The 26677-nt window shown below is 39.0% G+C and overlaps 1 protein-coding gene across 2 annotated transcripts in view; it reads left to right on the forward strand.

Moving 5' to 3' along the window:
* Window positions 1–26677, forward strand: part of FAT4 (FAT atypical cadherin 4) — a 146396-nt gene that overhangs the window by 55694 nt on the left and 64025 nt on the right. For both annotated transcript variants that reach the window (XM_063136006.1, XM_063136007.1), the window contains exons 2-4: window positions 17906–18037; window positions 19235–19496; window positions 21319–21669. In XM_063136006.1, coding sequence (XP_062992076.1) covers window positions 17906–18037; window positions 19235–19496; window positions 21319–21669 — 745 coding nt within the window. The remainder of the gene's footprint in view (window positions 1–17905; window positions 18038–19234; window positions 19497–21318; window positions 21670–26677) is intronic.

Genomic DNA, 26677 nt, shown 5'->3' on the forward strand with positions numbered 1-26677 from the left:
CGTGCATTCAAACCAATCATTATTTTTCAATCATCTTGTATATGAACTTCTTGTTTACAATTTGAAAAGTCAAATTATGGTCAATGAAATGGATTTGTTCAGCTGTAATTTAGCTTTTACTCAAACTGTCATTGACTTGTTGGGGAGAATTATTTCCTGGTTGAATACAATTGATTTCCTAAATAAAAATGAACCAAGGCAGCTATTTATTTTGATTACATTTCAAATTCTAATTTTTTAAAAACCAAAATATATTAATATATTTAATGTAGTACTTAAAATATTTCCATATAGTCATGGAGATTATCATTATTGTGTATAATACTTTTCAAATCTGTCTCTTTTTTTTTCCAATTTATCTTCTTTATAATTTATTAATTCTTTGGGTAAGCTATGGTTTCCCAGTACAGCTGCAATCCCATACCTACTCACCTGGCAGTAAGACCCATTGAACTCAATGAATTGGCATGCTGATTGTGCTGTAAGTATGATTTTGTGGTCACCAAGCAGGGGCATTCAAGTGGAACTAGGTCATCTGAAGGTAACCCAATAAGCAAGAACCAGCAAGTCAGGCTGAAGGTTTAAAATTTCCCTAAACTAGTAAATCATTGCATTTAAGAATCTTGCTTGCCTCTGGCCTTCTTGAGAATGAAGAAGTCAAGCTAGAGGTCATACTTGAAATGCAGTATTATGGGTTGGATCAAGACGCCTTAGGTAGACCTAAGGATTATCCAAGGCAAATGTAGGGCTTGTCCCTGCCTGCTCCCAGCATCCCCTGTGTGGCATTTGGATACACAGGTATGATCCTGGGACAATCCCGGGATATAGGCCTGGTCTAGCCATGGCCATAGTCATACCCTACACCCATTAATAACAGTGGGCCTCCAGGTAATATCTAACTTAAATCTCATTGAATTCAAGAGTCTACTCTTAAGTATGACAGAGGTCTTAGCTAGACCTAAGGTTTATCGCTGGATCGTCCTGGGGACGTCCCTGCCTGCTCCCGGGATCCCCTGTGTGTCATTTACATGATGACCCCGGGATGATCCTGGGATAAACCTTAGGTCTAGCTAAGGCCTAAGTTAGGATTCAACTCTGTCTTGAACATGCACACCAAATTTCATTCCAGTATTTCAGTGTGCAAGGGAGGTATCACACTGCATTGTCTTTTCCATCTTTCCCGGCCCAAGGATGGGCAGATCAGTCTATTTCCAGTCTGTTTCAAATTCATATGTGTTCATTCATAAGTCTATTCCATCCCATTTTCACATCAATCAGAAAACTTTGTTTAATTTAATATCCACAGAATATACATTTCTAAATGTCTTTTATCTTAAAATATACATTTAAAAATATATTTTCATAAAATATACATTTTGGTATGTTTTTTGAACCGGGAACTGAATAACAAAATTCAGAGAAGTGCAAAATCTGAATGATTACTGCATTCCAATCCACATATTAGTCCTAAAGGTTTACATCACTTTGAAACATGGACATAATGAAATCGTTGAGCATCCTATCCTGGATTCCTAAAAAATGTGTGTGAGGTATAGCTAGTGTTTATTCTTGAAAGGCAGATAGTTCCGATAAATCAATATATATTGTTGTGTTATCTTTTTAAAACTTTTCAGTTTCCCCTTTAAAAATGGTGTGGAGGTTAATACTTGCAGTGCTTTGCAGATCTGAATCCATTGTTTTAATTCTGAAATGGAATTTCATATTGTAATATATTTTGCATTTTTGTGGAAGTCAAACTGGTATTCCTTGTTTTCTTTCAGAGGTTGACACTGATGAAATTTGTTACCGTTCTACAATGCTGTCTGCAAAAATCATTAGTGACTATTATATTTCACTGCTAGGATGTCATTTTTACATAATACGTTTGTTCTGGAAATGAATGGTATGCAAAAAAGGAGAACTAAGCAGTTTCGCTGTTATACCATGGTCTCCAGAGTGATTAAGTAATGCTGAAGATTTTGATGGGAATCTTAAAAAAAAAAAAAAACTTCAGTAAGTTCACTCAAATGCTAAACATCTTTCTTTATGAATTTAATTGCTCATCTACAGACAATTTACGACCTCTCTACCTTAGTAAGTAAACTCTCAGCATGTACTTTTTGCCATTTTATCTACTTAATATGTAACATACAGAGTTATAACTATCGTCTTGATAGACACAGGTTGTTCCACTCAATTCTGCGAGATAGACGCCAATGACTTCTAGAAAATGCTGTGAATTGTTTCTCTTTCCACAGGCATTTGGCAGGTTTAAGATAGCTTTGCTCATTTTGGCTAAGCTACTGTGAGCTCCTGATGATAAAATGGCATTAAAATAAATAGTGTATATGTGTGTGTTTATAGTCAAGTGCTGTCGTGGGAAGTGGGAAAGAAGACAAGGAGATCAATCTTTAACTAGTATATCATCATCATCATCATAATCAACTGTAACTGTCTGTGAACATCAGTTCAAATTGAAGTAACCCTCATACACGACTGCAATATATGTGACAGAATTGGGGAAAATACGGACAATCAACCACAATAATTTTACATCTTCTACTATTATTTGATACGTTGTTTCAACTACCATATTCATAGCAATCATAAATGCATACAGTAAAAATACATAAATAGTAATATACATATACAAACTCTACAGTACAAAAGATTTGAAATAATAGAAGTTGCTAGCAAAACTTTACATTAAGGAATACCCATAGATATATAAGAGTTTCAATACTGTTAGATTAAAACCTTCAAGTTAAATTACATTATTACAGTTCACCATATTAACTTCAAAATCTAAACTTTTTGTAAACAAATAATAATAATAATTTTATATAAGAAATTATAGGCCTGAACTAAAATCTCAAACTTGAATATCAGTGTTGGTGTCAATAAGGCCTTGCTCTTTAACTGTGAACACGGGGATAGTGGTACTTAATCTCTGAAACTGTGCCTGTTTGAGTTCCATGGGGTTCAGTCGACACATCATAGTCTTCACCTTTACTTACAAAGCTTGGCACAGTTCTTTTGTGGTTAGATGTCCTACGTAAGCAAAGGTTTAAAATGGACAACTGTTCACATTTCACATTTTTCATTGTGACGGTAATAGTAAAATAACCCAACAAAGACGTAGCTGTGCATTCGGCCTTGTCTCTTTCAATTTTGCATCATATTGTGATATCTGGCTACTGTTAGGGATGCTGATTATTAATGGTTTGGAGAACTTTGATTTTCTCTCTTAGTCCTATTGTTGCGTCTGTTTAGAAAATCAATGCTCCACAAGGAAATTCTTGTCATTAAATCTGCCCCCTAAACATTTACGTTATAGTTATGAAGACTAACCTAATTCAGTGAGTACTTGCAAGTATTTAGCCAAAGGATTTGCCTTCCTATTCATTAGTTTCATTCTAAGCAGGTTAAGTGTTGAAATGTGATGTTGATTTGAATATTTAATGATGAATTGTAACTTATTGCTACCAGCTACAACTAGAATATTTGCTGATCACACTACTCAGTATGCATTAAAAATGTTGTGTGTGTGTATGTCCAGTAATGACAAAGCTAGGCAATTTCAAATTCGTGGCAAACATAAAAAAATATATAGCTCATTTCTATTATATTACAAAGTGTAATTGGAAACATGGACAATTGCAGTGCTGTTTTCAATAAAGGATGTTTGCTTGGTTTATTGCAATAATGCACCAGGTAGGATTTCTAATATGGGTATTTTCATGTTTGTTCAGAATTAATCCCACACGTTTAAAATTTATTTATTTATTTTACTTTAATTTGTTTGTACCCCACCTTTCTACTAAAATAGCTCTCAAGGCATCTTACAGAAGCAGTTAAAATGAATTAAAACAATAAAAGAATTTGTCTAAACCGTCCAAATCGGTGGCCATCATGACTTCTTGTGGTACCAAATTCCATAGTTTGACTATGCATTGAGTGAAGAAGTACTTCCTTTAATCTGTCAGCCTCCCACCAATCAGATTCTAGTATCAAATAGATACATCTATAGCTGGATCAGGGTGGTTGTAGGCAAAACATATTGTTCCACGTTAAAATAGCAAAACATTTGGTGCCTGTAATTGGCACTTTCCCAAGCAGGCACTTGACATGTTTACAGATTTGGCTTCCCTCTCTTTCTCAAAGTGCAAAGGGAACAAAGTAGAATGGAAATTATGGGTCAAGATACAATGCATTATAGTCACAGCCTGTTGCTATAATGTTGTTGCAATTGCTTTGTTGCAGGGGGCGGGCGGGCAGGGAAGAACCCAGAACCCACAAAAGCTCTTTTGAAAAGCATGAATATCCAAGGGCATGGCTAGACGAGGGGGGTGGAGGGGGATGATCTCACAATTTTATGATTGCGAGATTGTCCCCCTCGGTCCACATGTGGTACGATGTCCCACAAGGAAGAGGATGTCACACCCACCATTTTTTTTTTTTTTTTTTTAAGAAACAGGAGCTGGAGCGCACCAGCACTCCAGTGCAAAGGTTAGTGTTTTTTTAAAAAAAACCAAAAGGCCCTGCTCCCGCTCCCCCCACCCCCGATGGTCATGGAGCACTTGCAGAGCTCCATGCCCTGTGCCCAGTTCCTTGCGTTTACTCATGAGCAGCCGGGACTATACCGGGATGGCTGCCCACACGTCCTGCCATCTCAGGATCATCCAAAGACCATGTGGGAAATCGCGAAAAATGTGTAGGGCTATATCCCAGGGAAATGCAGGGATCATCTCTCCCTGCTCCCGGGATCCCCTGTGCATCATGTGGATGCACAGGGATGATCCCTTGGATATCGCCCCATCTAGCCATGCCCCCAAGATATGTCTTGGCCTTTTTGTTGATATTCCAGAGTGTAAAGAGGTAAAGTGGAAAACTCCGAGGAAATAAAGAGACAGGTTTCATATAAGAAAAGGGAACAACTGTAACTATGCAAGACACCCTTTTGAAAACGTATTTCTTTTAAACGCTAGAAAAAAGGTCATTCTGGTCAATCTGTTTCTTACGTTCCTTACTATAAATCTTTTAGGAAACACTTGCTAAACACTTCAGGAGTTTGAAATGGATATAACAGAAGAGAAGTTCTGTATAAAAGGTGTTAGCATAAAAAATCACACAAACACACACACACACACAGAGAGAGAGAGGTTTTAATGATTCATCTCTGATGTAATGTGGGCTATATGGTCTTTAAACTGATTCCATTTCCATTGATTTCAACCCCCATCTAGCCAGATGAGATTAATTCCTTTCTGGGTTCAGTCTAACAGGCTCTGATTAATGTACTAGTAGTATGAAATTACACCTGTAAACCTAATTGCTCATTTATTAATTTACTGTTTGTGACATTTCTATCCTTTCATTGCATGTTAGGTACCCCGCTACCAGAATGGTAAAGTACACACCATTGAAATCCATCTATTATTAAACAATGAGGCATCTCATTTAGTTAAATATAAAGTTATAAACTATATGATTCCCAAATGTATAAAATTCCAGTATTCTACCCTTAAAGTATCCTATGAAAAGGTGCTTGCCAAGCATTTGTATCAGTTTGGCAGATGGCTAAAACAGATTTTAATGACTGAAGGTAATGCTAGCTGCAAGAAGCTTAGTGTAGGCTTTAAAGAAAATCACCAGACTTTACCAAAGGGAATGACACACTGTCTGTAAGACTTAAGTTCTGAGGTCCAGGTTATTCAGGTGTAAAGTGTAAAATGAGGAGCCTTGTCCCCTACTCATTTCTGTACTCAGTAAGGAAGCAGTAACCATTCATATATAACTTTTCTAGACATATGCAAGCATAGTGATCACATGCAACATTGATCTCATGACTTGGATAAACTATTCAAGGAAGAAACTACAAGGTGGTATTTAGGCCTATTCACAAGCCATCCAGTGCATAGTGACTACTGGAAAACCACTTGAAATTGATGTGTATGTTGGCTCCCTCCCAAAGGTGAGTTGATCATGCTCAGGCACCATAACCCGCAAAATCAGTCTTTCCCCATGCCACTGCAACCCATGCCAAATTAATGTATTAATTGGCTCACATGATCTGTCTAGAATAGATTGTTGTATGCAGATCCCTACACCACATTAAACACCCATTGGAACAACCCAGCCACACACAAGAGGACACACTCTCATGCTGAATTTCACTACTGCTTCCTGATTTTGCAAATACTTATCTCTACATTGAGTTAATAATGGTTTGAAGGGTGGGGCGGGGGGAGTTCATCTTTTAATCACCATTTAACAGCCTGAATTGTAATTATGGTTGAAGTTAAAGTTGCCTGCAGTGTAATAACGGAGGTAACTAATAAATGTTAGTTGTTGTTGTTTTACTAAATTCCTGGGTGTAGGTTATAACTGGAAGGAAACAGAGACAACAAAGGGAACAGGATATGGGTAGAAGAGATAAAGAGATAGTATGGAAGATAGAGAGAGGAAGATGGAGGCAGAGAAAGTGCAAATAAAAAATACAGTTTCAGCCGAACAAACTGTGAGCATACTATCCCTTGGAGCATAATCCCTAAAGGTTTTAGTCTGATCAACGGAAGGCGTTTGGGGCTAATAAAGGTTGCCTCTTCTATCAGGTGGGCTTTTTGAGCTCCCAATGTTCTTTTCTGAACTTGGCTTGAGAGAACATCACTGCCCCAAATAATTTCTCCTCTCCCACACATGCACAAATATACATATTCAGATGCATAGATTTTTGAGAGATAATATGTATTATTGCACGATGAAGGTGAGTCTCCTTTGATAGAGTTGGATTGTCACAAGCAGCAGTTCAGCTCCACTCCAAATGCAGCTCAATTTTTGAGCAAGGAAATAAACAAACCATTGCTCACTGGAATGGTCAATTTACAAACTGGAGCGAAATTCTCATACATCCCTAATACAGATTAGGGATGTACAGATTTACGCTCCAGTTCATAAATCATCCTAGCTTGCTCATTTGCAATTCCAAATGCAAACACATTCTTTTGAAAAATGTGTACACATTCCTGAATTTGAGATTGCATTTGAAAAGTGCCTATTGGTGGTGGTGGTGGTGGGGTACCATTTTGAAATGCAGAACATTTTCATGCTCCAGTAAATGGGGGAATGCACACTTTCAAAATGTCACTTTCCCCATTTGAACAAACTGAAAAATACGACACAAACAAAAACTGAGCTGAACCGAGCTTTGAAGTGAAGTTTGGAGAATATCTGTGAGCTCAGCAATCCGTGGTTCTCCCAGTCCTAATATGTCGGCAGAATGAGACTCCGGAACTCAGATTAAATTTTACCTGGACTTTGGAATTTTAAAAAATACACTAAACACTTTAATGGAATAGCTGTATAATGTTGAAAGAACATGGCTTCAGCTTTTTCAACCAGTTTTGTTCAAGTACCAGTATTGTACTGCATCACCACTTTTACAGGGAGAAAAAGACCTCTATGTGGTATCCACTTAACTTCCTAGATTCCTGCTAACGTTTCATAGAAAGTTGTGTTATATTAATTCAGATCACTAGTTCTGTGAAACAAGAGCACAGTCAATATGCTCTCCCTGCAAGATAGGCCGGGTCAATCCCAACAAACCACCCAGCTGCCTACCTCCAGCCAGCCAACACTGAACTTAGCATCAGGAGTGACCCTGAAGAAACCACACCAGTTTAAGGCTTCAAAGCAGTTTATTAAAGGAGGAGGGGAAATGGATAAAATGAGTTCTTTAAGAGGAATGACTAGGTAAAAGCAGTGATGCAATAAAACAATAGAAAATTCCATAAAACAGAACTTTAGGTAGATAGAGAGCCATTAACCAGAGTAACCAAGCAAAATAAGAAATTCTGGCTGCCTACACTAATACTTTACCACGCAGGGATCTCCCGCTTCAGCCGGATGGACACACACCCTCAATGCCTTGAGAGTCCCCAGGAGACCAATGATTCAAGTTACTAACCCGTCTTATGTCCCCAGGCCTGGCCAGTGAGCCAATTGGGCTCAACCAATCCAGACCCAAGCTGCTCCTCCAGGCTCCTCCCTCTCAACTGGAGGACAGTTCTCACCGGAGCAGCTGTAATCATTCTTTCCAATTAGCCATGGCCTTGAGGCTTCGGCCAGCTCCAACAGTTCCTGATAACAGGGCCACGTGGTGTTTTTGTGTGAAGGCTAACTGCAACTCAGAACAACCATGTAATGGAGGCCACAGCTGTTTCCACATGTTCTTCACAGGTCCCATCTAGCTTCGTATGGTTTACGTAGAATTGCAGCAGCGTTCCAGGGTTTCCAACAGGACTCTTTCCCTTCACTAAATGGCAACGCTGGGGAATGAACCTAGGAACTCTTGCTTACGAAGCATACACATTATCACTGAGCCATGACCCATCTATGTGCTATATTTCGCTTCCTAAAGTGCACATGCTGAAACCCATACACACTCATGTGCTTACGTTTCCTAGTGCTCGCACATTCATGGACTGACTCTTAGAATTCCAATGTATATTCACTGCTTAAAGCTCTTCTGTTAGCAAGAGCTCCATTGATTTCACTGGTGTTTTTGATGCAAAAAAGCATTTTGTGAATCAATCTGTCAGCTACATGAGAAGCAGCACTTCTCTGAAAAGGTTGGCAAATGACTTCAACAATTGCTTAAGCTGTATTAGTTTCAAGGAAAGCTAAAAAGGGTCATGTGATTTGCTTTGACTCTTTTGGGTGTGGGGGAGGGCTTACTCAATCCCAGCTTTTCAAGGAACATGGTCCTTGAAAGTCCAACTCTTTATTATGTCACCACACACTCAGTGGGCTTTTGAACGTATTTCTGTGTCAAGAGGAGAGCTAACCACTTGTCCACACTACTGGCTGTTCTTGCAGATCTTGGCTGATTGCCCAGTTCATCTGTCATTCTCACTGCCCCCCTTCTTTTTGATAAGGTATACACTCAGGCCCCAGAAACACATGCTTCTGGCTGCTAGGTGATACTTAGTGATTAATAGAAATAATCATCTTAGTTTGTGGAATAAAAGCAGTGCCCGCCACACGCATGAGCCACAGTCAAGAGGTAAGTGGAAGACTGTCTCCATTGCTGGCTCATATGAAATTGAAACGGTGCTTAGATTTATGTTTTGCCTTTTCCTCCTCCGCCTGCCCCAGAGGGGTTTAACCCAGCACCACGATAAATCTTTGCACAAACTGATTTGACAGAATGTTTAGACTTATAAATGAGTTTGTTTCAATCAGGAACGCTGGGCTAAGAAACACAAAGTGCATCTTTGTTTGGGAATGTAAAGGCAGGAAGTATACATTGGGACAGAGGGGGTTGGATCAATCCCTGGATCTAGTGTTTATTTCGGTAGACAATGTATCAGAATTTTTCTTTTCATGCCTGCAAATTTATGGCAAGTATGTTAGGATTAAGTGGTACAAATAATGGTATCTAAGTGGCTGTGCATACTGTAATGTTTATTCATCTGTTTCCGCAAAGTTTGAAAGGGATAAAATTTATCAGGCACATGCATTTCTTCACCCACCAATAATATGGTTTCCCATGCCACAGACGTTAATGAGCCCTTTTTCTCTAAGATGGATTTTTCACTCAAGGAGATAAAAAACTACCATACTTTGCTAAAAATAGCACTTCCATGCCTCCCATCCAAACATAGCAATTGTTTCGTCTACTAATACCACTTGAATCACCTACTTGCAATTATTCAATTTACCAACAGCAGGTAATAGGTTTCCTGACAAGACTATGCAATATGATGGATTCAGAGGCTTTGTATCCTCATGGAATCAAGATTAAATTGCCAACATTTGGCATTTTAATGTAAAAATGTTAATTATTAAAGCCTTTTCATAGCTCAAGCATGAGTCACATAAAAACCAGAATAGATTTTGGCTATGCTATATGATGAAGTATTCTGGATGCAGTGAAACACTTAATCCAGACCCCAGGCTGTATAATTTGGAAAGAAGTTGCCATAATTTGTTTATTTTCTTTGTTTTTTTGTAAAGTTTGAATGCTACAATAATTGGGAATGATTAGAAACAAATAATTTCAAATGACAGATAGAAAACATTGGTCATCATTACAGTGATGATGGTGTGGGTTATAATCTGTACATTTAGGATAGACAGCTGAGTTTGACTCATAGGAAATGTAACCTGATGAGTAGAAAAATTGTCTGCTGAAGTTAAAATAATTATGCCCTCGAAAAGAAGATGCATGGCAAGGATTTGTTGTTGTTGTTGTTGTTGTTGTTATTTTGTTCTGGATTTTTATTTTCTCAGTGGGCATGTAAAGGCTGTGTTATAATCTGTATCAGATGTAAGAACAAGTTAGTGAGGAAGCAACATATCTGCTACTGTACATTTCAGTGGCAGAACTATTCATATGACCCATCCTAAGTACTTAAGTCTTTGTGTGCACCTATGTGAACCTGCTTGTAACTCCTGTTCCTGCTGTGTTACTGTAGCAGGATATGACAGGAACCAGTATGCCCAGGATGAGGGTAAGTGGATGGGTTACTGTATGAGAAGGGTGCTGGGCTTCTGACTTTAGTTAAGTGGGGATTACTGACATCAGAAACTCTACCCTGCAATATATTAAGTATCAGAATGTAAAATTATGACTTTCCTTTCATTATTTGTAAAATTATGAGCCCAGATTCTTAGGGTCACTGGAATAAATGAAATAGAATTTAATATACTTTTTGTATATCTTATTTACATATTTATCTCCATCACATCAGCATTTCTATTTCCAAGGTAGCTGACAGTACTTAAAGTCAAATAATACATAAAACCATTTTTTTTAAAAAATGTATTAAGACAGCAGATGTAATAGAAACATATTGACAACAAGAATACTGATCACATACTACTTTAAAAGGCCTGGGAGAATGAAAAGGTCTATACCTGTTGCCAAAAAGATATGAGAATAGGTGCCAAATGAGCTTCCCTAGGAGAGAATGTTTCAAAGAAGGAGTTGTAAGAATTGAAAAGGCCCTCTCTCCTGTTACCATCCACTTCACCCCAACTAACAGGTGCACCCAGAAAAAGACCTCCAGTCCAAAGAGGACCTCAGTTTATAGGCAGGTTAATGTGAGGGGAGCACTCCTTTAGATACTGGAGACTGAAGCCATTTAGGACTTTAATGGTAAGTGCAAGGACTGCATTGTTTTCTGAAATGGATTGGCAGAGAGTGCAGTTATTTCATAACTGGTAGGACATATTCCATTTGGCTGGTCCCAGCTGTAGTTAGAGTAACTGAATTTTCCAAAATGTCTTCAGAACCAGCACCATGTACCCCAAATATTTGGATCTATCAAGATAAATATTGTTATCTAAGCTGGTGAGACCAGGGGCAGGACTGAGTTCTTCAGAGGAAAAGAGCAGCTTATTTGAATATTTTATGGAATAGAGGTCTAAGAATGAACACATATCCTTTTCTGCTTCACAGAGGAAGGTATAATATCTCACAAGACTTCCAGAAGCCATTACTGCAGCAAATGAAAATAAAGTGTACCACAAAAACTTACATGGGGTGGGGAAAATTTAACACTTACATGGGGCTGGGAGATTTATTTATTTATTTATTTATTTATTTATTTATTGCATTTCTATACCGCCCAAAAGCCGAAGCTCTCTGGGCAGTTTACAAAATTAAGACAATTCAAAGTGTAAAACAACAGTATAAAACCATAATATGAAATACAGTATAAAAGCACAACCAAGATAAAAACAGCAGCAATGCAAAAATACAAATTTAAAATTCAGTGAAAGGGCTAACAAAGGTTAAACAGACCATATACTCAGGAAAAGAAGTCCAGGCCACAAAAGGAAAATGGTACAACTCAGTTTTATTGATTACAAATGTAATGTGTTGGCCCACAAGGCTACTATATGATACAACTCAAGCGCCACAACAGACAACATAATTGCTGAACAATGATGGCTCACTGAAACTGAACTTGACACTTTCAGCAAAAGAAGATGGCCAGTGCTCCAATCTTCAGGGAAAGGAAGTCTTGGAGCTTTCCAGCTGGTTGAGGGGAAGGTGTTGATGATGAAACAGGCAGACTGCCTTGAGATCAGTTGACCAGAGAGTCTTTCAAACCTAAGGGTGCAAACAGAGGCTGACAGGACGAGTGTGGAGGCAATCTCAGTTTCCTGGGTCCAAGCTCAGAGTGGTGTCTCCAACCTCAGATCCATGAATCCGACCAATTCTATGAACCCCCCGATTCTATCTAGGTGCCATAGGATTGCTCCCTAAATGTCTTAAATCAATCCAATGAGCTAATTGATTTAGATAGTTCTCACTCACCTTGGCTGTTCCTACTACTATTTCTAGCAAAACCAGTGTACAGAGATGCAAGCTACTCCCTGTGCTATCTTACAATATACAATACTGAGATCAGGCTAACTATGGCCCTTTTTACACCCAAGGATTAACCCAGGAAAATGGAGAGATCGTCCCTGCCTGTTCCTGGGATCGCCTGTGTGTCATTTGCATGCACAGGGATGATCCTGGGACGATCCCTGGAAAAAAGGCAGGTGTAGAAATGGCCTATGTAGTGATGTCAGCAAATCAATCCAGCAGTGCCCCGCTCGTGCTCTTCGCTCCTCTGATGCCATGTTTCTCACCTGCCCAAGGGTCTCTACTTCCCTTGCTCGGCTTCGTCCATTTTCTTCTGCTGCCCCTTATGCCTGGAACGCTCTTCCAGAACATTTGAGAACTACAAGCTCAACCGCAGCTTTTAAAGCTCAGCTAAAAACTTTTCTTTTTCCTAAAGCTTTTAAAACTTGATTTTGTTCTGACTTCATACTGTTAGTTTTACCCTACCCAGTGCCTGTTTACCCTGTTTGCTTTCTCTTCCCCTCCATATTGTTTTATCATGGTTTTATTAGAATGTAAGCCTATGCAGCAGGGTCTCGCTATTTACTGTTTTACTCTGTACAGCACCATGTACATTGATGGTGCTATATAAATAAATAATAATAATAATAACAATAACAGTGTCAGCAAACCAGTATAGTAGATTCAGCAGAACAATGCGCAAAACCTAATCCATGAGTACACAAAGACTGCAATTACATTTAGATCTAAAGCAATGCCATTCCTCTTTATCCTCAGAAGAATCCGAGGGAGGCATGACAAGCAACATCTTAAGCCACTTCTACCCCCTTAGTGATGTATTGTTCTACTTCCACATGGACTATCTTCTTCAGGCCCTCGCCTCATGATCATATCTGTGGCACCCTGATAATGTCTTCAGTGGTGAATGAACATATATATGTTTATTTGTCACGCCAGCAGATATCTTCATCCAAGTCTCAATCCACTGATGAAGGCTTTTTGCCACACTGTCCTTAGCTACACCTAAGGATTATCCCAGGCAAATGGAGGGGTTGTCCCTGCCTGCTCTCGGGATCCCCTGTGTGTCATTTGGATGCACAAGGATGGTTCCAGGACAATCCTGGGATATAGGCCTGGTCTAGCCATGGCCACTGTGTGCACAAAGAGCTTTTTCTAGATAGTGCATCCTTTGCTGCCCTACCATCTTCCGTGGAGGCCTAGACCTTCAGTGATGAAGACACAGGAAACCTAAAATCCAGTTGCCCAACATCTAACTAGGTTCCTCTTCATTTTTTTTTCTATAACAAAACAGTATTACTGTGTAAATAAGTATATGTAAGACATCTGGCGGCCCCTTTCTTCCTAGATCATATTCCATCTGTAATGCTCTGTTGAAGCACATGCAGAAGGACATAGTGGTTAGTAGAAAGGATTACCAAATAGATGTTTGCTTTGCCAGTGCAAACTATGCTTGCCACATATAAGCTAGCTCAGCATTTTTGTGGCCTGTTTGTTTCCTTGCTTTTACTAGGCAATTGAAAAGATTTCGTTGAAAGGAACTAGTATTGTTTCTGCTTCATAAGCACAAGCTCTCTTCACCATTTTGTCAAACACATATTCCCTATTTAGTCATTCTGTACCTGAACAGGGAAAAGATATGATAAGAGGGAGTGTAGTAGCACCGCTCCTGTCTTTTGTCGCATTTGTCACCCTCTGTTCAGGGAGGCCGACTGACGACGAGGGCCTCCTGTATCTGTGGAAAGCCTTCACTGGATCAAAAAGCCTTTCAGCAACAGTTGGTCATGTCCCAATAGCTGTAATCCAGTGCACAGTTACTAGGGAGTAAGTCCTATCGAATTGAGTCTGAATTCTTTTCATGACATTGTGGATTCTCCTCAGAATAATTTTAAACTATTGGGAGTTAAATAGAAGCTAATGATTTAGGTGACCTCTAAATCCAATGGGATGGGAATGCCACATTTGAAGAGCTCTGAAGCAGGGCTATATTCAGCTAGTAAAGTACCCTTGAAACTCATCCTGCTTCCCACCCATCATGGACATCTTATTATGGTAAATGTAGAAATTCTAGGTTCTTCAAGGAAGAACCTGATTAAAACTGTTTTAAGGTCACTCAAGGAGAAAAGTTGATCAAATGTCAAAAACCAAAAATCAAGCAAAAACTGTGGGGGATAGGTGCTGAACCCATGCCTCACCCACCTACCCTAAGTATTTGTGCGTATATGAAGAGGTGATGTGAGTTGCCTTGCTCTCACTGGTGATTGAATGTCTAACTTGAAACAGACATGAGTAGGGGGTATATAGCCCAGAAAAGTGATCCTAGTTCTTTCTTCATCATGGAAAAGCAAATAACAATGTTTGGGAGTTGGGTGAAATGAATTATGCAATTTATATTCCTTTGAAGGACTGACTTATTTTAGTGACATAAAATGGATATTGTTGTTTTTATGTTTTTGATGGTTTTAAATTTTTATATTTGTTTTTAATGTTCACTGGTTTAAAGTTTTGTAAACCGCCCAGAGAGCTTCGGCTATGGGGCGGTATATAAATGTAATAAATAAAAAAATAAAAAATATAATAACTATGTGCCAAAGTATTTCCCCTCTTTTTGTATGTTTGTAATGCAGAGTTCATGCACATTACATTATTTGTGTTGTCTAAGAGAACAATACATTAACCATTGCATATTAATCAGCTGTGCAAACTCTTATTGTTTGATGTCAAATGCTAAAATATCTCTTTAAAAAGGCTGCTGAGACATTCCTAAAATCTTCAGCTTTTACCTACTCTTAATTGGTTTTTGTTTTCTTTTTAAATGAACTTGTTAGGCTGCTGAATTTAAATGTGATTTCGACATGAAATATTACTGCTGTATTTTATGAGGTGCACTGAATTTTCAGGAAAAGTTCGACAGTCATCTGTTATTCCCCCTTTTCCTTCTTTTTAATCATTCTGAATGCCAGACTGTTAGTCAGCCTTTCTTTCAATTAATTCTCTGCATGCTTTCATGGGCTTTCACCATTTATGCCCAATTATAATATAGCAAATTATATTGGATACAACTACCTTAGGAAAAGAAAACTTGGAAGTGCAAAGTTAGCCAGACGAAACTTAAAAGCTGACATATTCCTTTTACGGTGGACAATTGCACATTGTGAAATTGGGTTCTGGTGGTAAAATGTCAACTTGTAGCTGAAACATTAGCTGTGCATGATATATATGGTATTAATAAATAAATTGCAGAGCTTCACAGCTGCTGTGCCTTGAAACAGGATCTGGTGAAATGTAATAGATTTGGTAGCATGACTACTTGCTCTAGCTGTGTTCGTTTAAGAGCCAAGACTTGATTGGCAGCGTTAACATATAGAAGTTCTTCATCTTTCTTTGCTTTTTCTTTAGGATTGTCGCTGTTGTGTTTAAATTAATTATCAGAATACTGCAGCAGGGTGGTTCTACCCCCACTTTTAACAATGAACCTCTCAGGCAGTTTAATTCTTTGAAAATTAAAGCCGTTTAATTCTAGAGCTCTGCTTAGGGCTCTACATTTAATGCTGTATCAGCAATGCTTATGCTAATTCTTACATTCAGAGGTTTTAAGATGACTGTTGAAGTCTCCAGGTGCATGGGAGAGCGAGAGCCAAGGAGGTCATCATTATTTATATCAAATTTAATTTGTTCACATCAGTTCTTTGATTTATTTCCTCCCAAATAAAGGGCTCTTGAGTGCCACTTCCAAAACTGATTGTCCAACAGTGTGGGTGATACCGTTAAAATAGCCTTCTCTAACCTGGTGCCCTCCAGATGTGGTGGACTACAACTCCCAGCATTTGGCTCAGAGTTGTAGTCCAACTCTGCTTAGGCTGTGTTGGCATGTTGATGGCTTTGTCTTGTGATTGGATTTTGTAAAAGGGTGGGTGAGCTTCAGGTGAACTAGGGCTGTTTTTGAGCAGTTGATAGAGCTGTGAACATGTATGTGAGAGTGAAGCCCTATTAACAAGTAGCTCAGAATTGGGTTTATGCCCCACTGGATAACAACCATTCACCCTGTGTTACCCCTAGTATATCTGCAACTGTAAGTAGGGCCTACGTATGTGGTTGTACAACAGTGGGTAGGACAGCAGGAAAATCCTGCTCCCCTGCAATAGATGGTGTACTTTGAAAGATAAATACAAATGGGGAATGGGAATATAAATTAGACAATGTGGTTCAGTGTATTTTTCCACTGTTTATTAAATTACTACTAACTGCATTCATTTTGCAACACAAAAAATATGTAGGCGTTTGCTTTCCTGATCAAATAAACCTGTTCTTGTATTGTATTGTTCATATAGTTCAACCAAAATAGTATAAAATATGCAAATGTATTGGAAGGCTCGAAGACCAAAAGCACAACTTTAGAAGACACGAGTGCTGATTTTTATACTCGGGTCATTTTCAGTCGTGCATTTTAAAAAGATCAGGGGAAATCTCATCTGAAGAATGACATTTCTGTCTGTCAATCCACTTACTTTCTTTGACTTTCAAGTTGGCCCTCCTCAGTCTGCTTCTTTTTCACTCTTACTAAACAATCTGCTTTCGATGTTTGCTGAAGGCAGCTCGGTCCCAACTATACCATTATCTCCTTGGTGGTCTTCACGTTTTGGTGACCACTTATTGGTTCAGGCCCTCTGGGAATCTCTTGCTTTCACTAGAGATATAAACCAGCTGTTGTCTGTCTTTTCTTTATTGGGACATTATTAGTGTGTGTCTACCTAAGAGTGGAAATCTAAGCTCTCATCCTTTTAAATGCAGCATCGGCAAGACTGTGAGAACTAAACAATCGTGCTTACATAGAAGAAGGAGTAAACAGCTTTGGCAAATATTTCAGACGGTGCCATTAATGTCTGTAAAGTATATAAACAGAACTTGTGAAAAATAGAATGTTTGGGTTTAGATGCAAAGAGAGGAGTAGTTCCAAAGGGATGTTAAAAACATGCTTCTAATATTAACTTTTAAAACCCCAAAACTCTCTCAGACCAAAAGGGACAACCAGAACCCATTTCAATGCTAAAAGTTGCACTCTCCCCCCCCCTTTTTTTTCTTTTTTAGTTCTTCGACATGCCAATATGTAAACATTTCAGGAAGAATTTTACACCACCTCATCTTTATGTCAGGCAGCATTTAATGGTTGAATGATCTTGTGCCCCAGGTCTTGGCAGCTATCCTCCAGGGGCCAACTCTGGGGGATTACATTGACAGTCAATCAGTGGACCATGTCCAATGTAAACTAGACTACGACCATTTAAAATCAGTTACCATCAACAAGTCAAATTAGCTTTATGTGGGTTAGAAGCTTTTCTCGGAAGGTCTCATAACAATGTGGAATTTTAACAGGCACTGTCTTACTTGTAGTTCTTGTTTGGAAAGTTCCTGAACATTACATTGTGCGCCATGTCTGTAATTTAATGTAAAGTTAAGTAACTGGTAGCACTTACATTTAATACATGAATCTTGACTTCTCCCCCACCCCTTCTGCTTCCTCCATAGGTGGAAATAACTCTTCAAGATGTCAATGATAACCCACCAGTGTTTCCTACAGATATGCTTGATCTGACTGTAGAAGAGAATATAGGAGATGGGTCTAAAATAATGCAGTTGACAGCCATGGATGCTGACGAGGTAGGAGATCATTGCTTCTTTGAATAGTGCTACTACACAAATGTCATAACAATGTTGTTAGATTTAAATTTCCAGCCTGGCTTTCTCCTCTCACTGAAGAGTAAAGGGTGGGGGTCAGGGTTTGGAAAGTATGTGTTTCATTTTCGACTGCAAGGAGAGATCCATGCTTTTTTTTTTCCATAAATGTGTCAGGCAGAAGACCTGGAGAGCCAAAGGGGGAGTTTAAGGAACACTCCAGTCTTGAATGCATTTCTTCCCTTTCTCTGAGTTTGCCTTGTGAGCAAACTTCTGTGTAGTCTTTGTCCCTATGGCCATGTGCAAGGAAGCTATGCATGACTAATTGTGGGGAACCTCAAATGGGTTTATCCATTGGTGACATACAGAAACGTTTACTTAAATCTGTACTGATGTATGCTTACAAAAGTATGGATGCCAGTAGCAAGGCTAGGTAAAGGTTCCCTTAAAACCCATTCTCTAAATATGTAAAAGAATGCTGCATATGACAGAATTTGATTACTGCTTTTAGCAAGCATTGACCTTAGATCAACTCAACAAAGAAGTACTTTTGAATACTTACACCTCTGTGCTACACTTGTGGTTGTAGGCTGTCTTCAAGACTTAGCTCTGTTTCACTTTCTTACATTTAATACTTTCACATGTATGGTGGAGCATCTTTTTTTAAAAAATATTTATATATGTTAGTATATATAAATCTACTACGGACTAAAGCCTTATGCTGCACAAGAGACTTCTATTTGGTAAGGAAACCTGTTCTCTCAGGAACCTTCCAGGGACAGTACAGGGAAGTTCCACTCCAATATAACAATCTCAAATATTTGCATTATTTTACTTATTTGCAGGGGAAGCTGGTGGCACTAATTTTGGTGGGCCCCATTTTGGGGATAGGGTTCAGCACCTTGGATAGCTCCTTTAGACTTCTGGTTGGTTCTAACTAAAACCCAAAATGGGATCTCTGCCCCACTGAAATTGGGGCTACCAATTTCCCCTGTTAATTTGTATCCCTTTTACTATATATAAAAAGAAATCTATAATTTATTTGTATCTGACCAGCTCTGTTTCATTTTTATTAAAATGTTTTGTTTTATCCTTTGGAACCAAATCTTGAAACAAGTGTTATGGATGACTGTTGATCTGGATGAAACAAAGCTCACTTTAGCCTCTGTTTTCAATATTTAGGGTGCAAATGCTCTTGTCACTTACACTATCATCAGTGGTGCAGATGACAGCTTTCACGTGGATCCGGAATCAGGGGAGTTGATAGCCACTAAGCGTTTGGATCGAGAACGCCGCTCCAAATATTCTCTGCTGGTTCGTGCTGATGATGGCCTGCAGTCTTCAGATATGCGAATAAACATTACTGTTAGTGATGTTAATGATCACATACCCAGGTTCTCCAAACTATGGTATTCTTTTGACATACCAGAAGATACCACACCAGGTAAGTAGGAGAAGCCCTTCTTTTACTTGCAACCCCTACTTTAATGTCATCTTCACAGCTGTGGTAACTCATGGTCCTTTGGAAATAATAGATTCCAGTCCATTCCACAAAGCAGTTCTTGAATTTAAACCAATTCAACCCCATTTAAGTATCTTGCAGGCAATGAGATTAATTGGTCAGGAACGTTGATTTAAGTGATTTGTGTATAACATTTTTTGCTTACAATTTTGTATACTGAACAGTATGATTTAGTTGCTCTTATCCCATAAAATTCTTAAACTATTACTACTGTTGCTACTACTTGAGTAGCAAATTACTATCTAGCTATTGGCTTGAACATTGGAGCTAACTAACCAACCCAGATCTCTTTTCCTTGAGCTTTCTGCAGGAGGACGAGGGGGAGTAAGTCCACCGCATCTACTCTGTTATTCTTATTTCTTTGATTGGCATAAGAACAGAATGTGGATTGAGTGGAAACACCTGTGCAATGTCTGCAGTGCTAGGGAATCCTTTGTTTCAAGTATAGAAAAACACTCAGAGCCAGCAAGTGGAGCAATAGCTGTTGAGCTTTTGAAATCTCACAGTACATATCAAGAGTGCTTGTCACTTGTGCATAGGAGGCCACAAGAGGTTATATGATCTCCTTAAGAAAAGACATAGACATGCTGATTTATGCTGACAGAGGGCCATGTGTAAATAGAGTGGAAAGACGTTTTGAAACATTGCTCAGAAGATTCTTTCCCCCTTAAAAATATGACATTTTTAATTTTAACAACCAGGTATAAGATATATATTTTTCTGGTAATAGACTGCATCATTAATTGGTGTTTCCTTAAATACATGTGCTACCTCTTTGAGGATTCAGCGCACTCATTTATCTTTGAATGACTGTGGGCATGTCTACACCATAGTGTGTAGAGGGAGGGAGGGAGGGGGAGGATCTTACGATATGCTGATTGTAAGTTCCTCCCCCTGGTTTGACACGTGGCACGCGACGTCTAGGGAGGAAGCAGGGATGTTGTGGCTGCTTTTTATTATTATTATTTTTGGAAGCAGCAGGGCCAGTCACACAAGGGTGAGGCCATGCTCCAACAAAAAAGTAAGGAAAAAAACTTTTCTCCAGAATTGCCCCCCAAACCTCCTCTCTGCCATCCCCGGAGTAGCGAAATTGCTGCCAAACCCTCCCCTGATGGGCATGAAGCCTTGCCGTGTGGCTCTTTCCCCCTTTTCTAGTGCCACGCTTACTCGTGAGTAAGCAGGCACCAGGCAGGACAGGCGTCCACACCTCCCGCGGTCTTGAGATGGTCCTGGGACTGCGGGCATAATCAGGATAACTGAGCAACCAGTTCTCCTGCGGAAATGAAGCAGTCATCACTGGCTGCACAGGGATCACCTAGGGATCACCCCAGTATAAAAGTCTTGTGTAAACATGCCCTGTGGTCTCTCCAGCAACTTGGGAGAGTGGATGCCAGTCAGTGTAGACACTATAGAATTAGATGACCCTTTGGTCTGATTTGGTATAAGCCAGCTTCCTAATCGCTGAGATCCTGTTCAGTGCCATACTGGCACAATCATAATAATGGATAGCACATATCTTAAAATTTGATTCACTAAGATTCTGGATCACAAATTATTCACTAAGAGTAGTTCACATTTAATGCTTAATTCTTCCATTGAAATCAATGACACTTAGCAAATGGCATTTATAGAAATACATTTTGAGGCACTTGTTTCTATGAATCATCTAGTTGTTCTCTTCCCCCAAACTGTTCCATAGAGTGATCCATTTTGCCTTTTTTTTAATTCCTGAATTACTTTCTAGGTTCTTTAGTAGCAGCCATCTTAGCTACTGATGAAGATTCAGGCGTGAATGGAGAAATCACATACACTGTGAGTGAAGATGATGGAGATGGAACTTTTTTCCTGAATCCAGTCACTGGAGTTTTCAACTTAACTTGTGTGTTAGACTATGAAGTGCAGAAATATTACATTCTTACAGTTCGTGCGGAAGATGGAGGTGGACAATCTACCATTGTCAGAGTTTATTTCAACATATTAGATGTAAATGATAATTCTCCAATATTCAGCATGTCTTCTTACAGCACGTCTTTGATAGAGAACCTACCTCCAGGATCCACTATCCTTATTTTCAATGTTACTGATGCAGATGATGGTATGTACCTTTATATATTTTAACTGTATGAATTTTAGAGTATATTTGCAGATATACTTTTTTTTTTTTACTTTTAACAACACAGAGTGAATATTATCTCTCATAAAGGAGCAAACAGCAGTGTTTGTTATAAAATTATAAATAAATATATAAACTTTATAATGGACATCAACCTTAGTGGTCTAGAATAGCAGCCTCTGACATACTATGAAATGTCAAAGCATTGTGTTGATCCTCTGCATGGTAGATGGAGGTAAATGTCACTTGTAGAGTATTTAGTCAGCAGTTTCATTTTTAAAAAAAATTGAATTGGTCACTTTTCACTCAAATTGATTCAAGGCCAACTTAGGCCTCAGCTAGACCTACTGGTCTAGCACAACGGAGGGGTGAAGATCTCACGATATTTTTATTGCACGATCTCCCCCTGTTTACACGCAGTGCGTGACAACTTCAGAGGGAGAGGATGTCGCGCCTGCCATTTTGTTTTTGTTTTTTAAAGAGGAAGGAGCGCACGAGCGCTCATGCACAAAAAGTAAGTGTTTTTTAATTTTTAAAACATTTTCCTGCTCCCCCCACCCCACCCCCAACGGGCGCAGAGTTCCTCATGCATGAGTCCCAGCTCCTCGTGAGTAACTGCAAGGAGCCGAGACAAACCGTGACAGTGGGCCACACTTTCCACGTTCTCGGGATCATCCCGAGACCGGGAAAAAGCAGGCCTAAAGTGTAGGGCCATATCCTGGGGCAAGGGAGGGATCATCCCTCCCTGATCCCAGGATCCCCTTTGCAGCATGTGGACACACAGGGACGATCCCGGGGATCGCCCTGGGAAAATGCCCCGTCTAGCTATGGCCTTAGAACTCTCTGTGGGTTGGATCCAAAGTGTCCCTTCCACTAACAAAAGGTTCCTGCTAGGAAAGTGATGGGAGTTGATCTTTGCAATTACTCCCCACCCCCTTCAGCCTCACCCTCACACCACTCCCACACTGTACCAGTGATTCCCCATCCCTTCAAAGCTGTGGGCCCAGGGGGCTCTGGCAGGAAAAACACACATCAGTGAATAGAGTCTTCTCCCTTTCCTCTGGCAGGAGCTTCCATAAGCAGAGTTCTACTTATGAGAACACTGGATCCAACCCATTGACCCAGTTGCACATCACAGCCAAGTCCTAGGGTGATTTGTTGTTGAGTTAACTAGCTCCCACCTGCACATCCTCCCCTCATTCCTGATTTAAACAACCCAGAATTTGCCCATGACGTAAGATTTATTATCAAAATTGTTAATTTGAACATGTATAGTCCTGCAACAGATTATATAATATGCAGTATTAGATCTTTAATGTAATTGTATCAACATGATATTATTCCAAATTATACAGTATATAATTTATGTTCCCAGACTAGAGAAAGGTTGTCACAAGTCCCATTGATTTCAGTAATTTAAGCTTGACTCGATCTCTCTGCATTGAGATCAATACGTTTTCCTGCATACTGATCAAAAGCATGGAATTGCCTTTTGCATGCCCAAATAAATAGCCCATAGAAAATAATCATTTTTTAAAAAACAAACAAACAAAAAACTGTTGTCTTTAAGACATTGTCAACCTACAAATAAGACATTGCCAGAATTCTGGCTAATTTCCTGTTTTTCCATTATAAACAATGATGAAGATAGCTAAATATCTATCGTCACTTTTGTGCCTTAACACACCTTCAGAAAACAATAGCTATTCATATCGGTATGGGATTTTAAAAAATATACAATGACATTGTATAAACAAAATGGAGATCAAAGATAATTAACTTCAGCTTTCAAATTTTGAGCAAGTAAGCCATATTCTATAAAGTGGTGATTCAACTTTAAATTTTAAATGCAAGTTATCATTTTAAAAGCCACATTTCATACACAGATTTTTTAAAACAAACTTTGCAATTTTCCAAAATTCAGGCAAAGGCATTATGCACAGGAGCAGATGCCCGATATGCAAAAAAATCCTTATTGCAAAGCTAATATCCATCAGTCTGGAAACATAATTCACAATACTTGATAGAATTGGCATGTTATCTTGAATCTTACATTTCAGCCTTAGTTCCAAGCAACTCTTCAACTCATGTGAACCTATGAAGCTGGTCCATCTAGCTCAATATTGACTATTCTATTTGGAAGCTGTTCTCCAAGGTCTTAGGGTAAAGTTATTCCCAGGACTTCTACATAAAATTTTTGAATTGGAGTAGGGAGGTGTGAATAAGCAAAACTGGAATTTCTCTGAATTCCATTTCAAAGCTCATTCTGATTTAAGTCTATACTAAATTGTGAGCTTTATATATGAAAATCCATGCGTATTTACATCCGTATGCACATCTTTGAAATGTACACATTCTTCTCCCATTGATGAAAGGGTATTTGGTAGAGGTGTATGGAGCAACTCTGGAGCTCCGCTGGCTGTGTTCTCCACTCCTATTTTGGAGTGGCTTCCCTTCCTCCACTCTGTTGAGTTATCCAACAGAGCTCCATCCCATTTTCGGATAACTGCTTCATTATAGGCTACAGCAATTACCCAAAATGCTCACAGCTCTGTCATTTTTAAAGATAAAGAGATGTAATGTAGCACTGTGATAGTTCTGAAGTAGGGATTTAGCCATGCCAAGTTTGAAACAGATCCCTTCATACCTTGATTTTTTAGGATTTTTAAAATGTTTCACAGCTCAGCTCTCAAAAGTTTGGCAGTCAGCTGTTCCATTAGCCTATGGTAATTAACAAAATGGTTACATCTCTGTCATTTTGAAAGATAAAGATATGAAACTTGACAGCATGATAGCTCTGCAAGGCTTTAGGCATGCCAAGTGTGAAGCAGATCCCTTCACCCTTGATTTTTAGAACTTTTTTTTTTAAAGAAACCCTCTCAAGCCCCCCCCCCCCATACATACACACACACACACACACACACACCTGAAATTGTGCAGGACCTTTCATCTTTTACGTTGCTGATGCACAAAGATAGAGTTCTGCTGCATTCCCTGATCATTTGCTTTAATGGGGCAAAATTGGGATGGGGGTGCGCTCATAGGGAGCAAACTGTCAGGGAATGCAGCAGAGCTCTATTTTTATAAACTGGAGATGCACAACTGTGCATCAGCAAAGTAAAGAATAAAAGTTCCTGTTTTCAGGAGGCGTTTAAAAGACGTTTTGTTTTCTGCCTCCCAAACCACATGAGGGAGGGTTTTCCAGAGAAGGCCTGCTGCCAAGGTTCTTCATGGTGGCATTCTATTCATTTTGGAACGGCCAATAAGATCTCCTCTGAAGATCGTAACGGTCATCCGGCTGCGTATAAGGGAAGGTAGCCTGCTAGGTATGCTGGTCCCAAATTGTTTAAGGCTTTGTAGGATAACATCATAACCTTGTATGTGGCTCGGTAGCTAACAGGCAACCAGTGCAATTCTTTTAACACAGGTTTCATATGAGCAGAGCTAGGTGTTCCTGTGAGCACTTTAGCTACTGTGTTCTGCACTAGCTGCAGCTTCCAAAACCACACACATGGATAGCCCCACATAGAGTGCATTACAGTAGTCTAATCGTGAGGTTACCAATGCTGTGAATCTTCTGCTCTCCGCTTAAAAATTTCTTGTCTCATTCACCTCTTTTCAACGAGCCTCTTTTCTTTTTAAGTTCCTCTTTCTTAGTTCATTGCCTACTCTGCAACCTGGGCCGAATCTACACTACTGCTTTAAAGTGCTTTATAACAGTTATAAAGCGCTTTAACTGCTTTAAAGCGCTATAAAACTGTTATAAAGCGCTTTAAAGCAATAGTGTAGATCCGGCCTTTGTATCAGTCTTCTTTCTTCTGCACTCCATTTCTCTACCTCTATAAGCCCCTGCTCATTCTTCTGCCATTTCCTATGTAAGGTTTTAACCCCAGCCAAATAGACAACTTTCCTTTCCCTCACAGTATTGGAATACAAACTGTTTACGTTACCTAAGGGGCAGAATATTTCAAGCTATTGCACCAATTCAACCAAGCAGTTGAACTGGTCTTCTTTTTTTCTCCTCAATTTAAATCAGGGAGGGGGAATCCTCCAGCTAATAAATTGTCATATGATAAATATGGTGTTTTTTTCTTTTTCAATTTGTAGCTCACATATGGCTCTGTAGTGTATCACAGCATTTGGGGGGGGGGGTCTGTGAAGTCATACTAAGTGTAAAATAAATATTGGATGAAACATTAATTTATGTCTGGCATAAAATGTATCCAGAATGTTATTTAATTCTTCATTTATATATAAACTAAAATGATATAGTAATGTATCTCTTTAATTTTTGAATAATAAATAACGGTGATTAATATGTTGCATATTACAGGGCTTAATTTACTCCCTAAGAACCTCAGATTGCTCGTAAGAAGTATTAGCACAAAGAATAAAGCATTTGACTGTATCAATACCTAATATCATGTTATACCAAGTGAAAAAATAGAATGTTTAGGAAGGGCAAGATAGAAAATAAAATCCATTAAATGCAAACCTCAGCCTTTATGACCAATTAGGCAGATAAAATTTCCACATTATTTATTTAGTGCTGTTAAGGTCTCAGCCATTAATGCAGGGACATGAGAAAGTAATAGACGTTGGGTTGACTTTACAATGAATAATACAAACACAATGGGTTCTGCGTTTTTTAACTGTCACCATATATTTTCCCGATGTATAGCATGCTTGGAGCTGCTTACCAGTTTTCATGCAATATTGTGTAGAGTTAGGTTGTTGAAATCCCACTGAAGCCAGGGTGCACAATGTTCTTTCTTAAACTACTATTCATTACCAAAATCATGTGCTGTTGCTTTGACCACAGTAGTGCAAAAATGAGATATATGTTTCCCATACTCTTAGTTGCCATAAAACAAACCACTGAAGATCATTCTGATATTTCATTCCTAAAATGTGCACTTCTTTAAAAATGTACTTATTTCCTTTTAGCAACAGCTGAAAAATAATTGCAAATATTAACTGTCTTCGTTTT

Source organism: Elgaria multicarinata, chromosome 10, assembly GCF_023053635.1.
Source record: "Elgaria multicarinata webbii isolate HBS135686 ecotype San Diego chromosome 10, rElgMul1.1.pri, whole genome shotgun sequence".
NCBI lineage: Eukaryota > Metazoa > Chordata > Lepidosauria > Squamata > Anguidae > Elgaria > Elgaria multicarinata.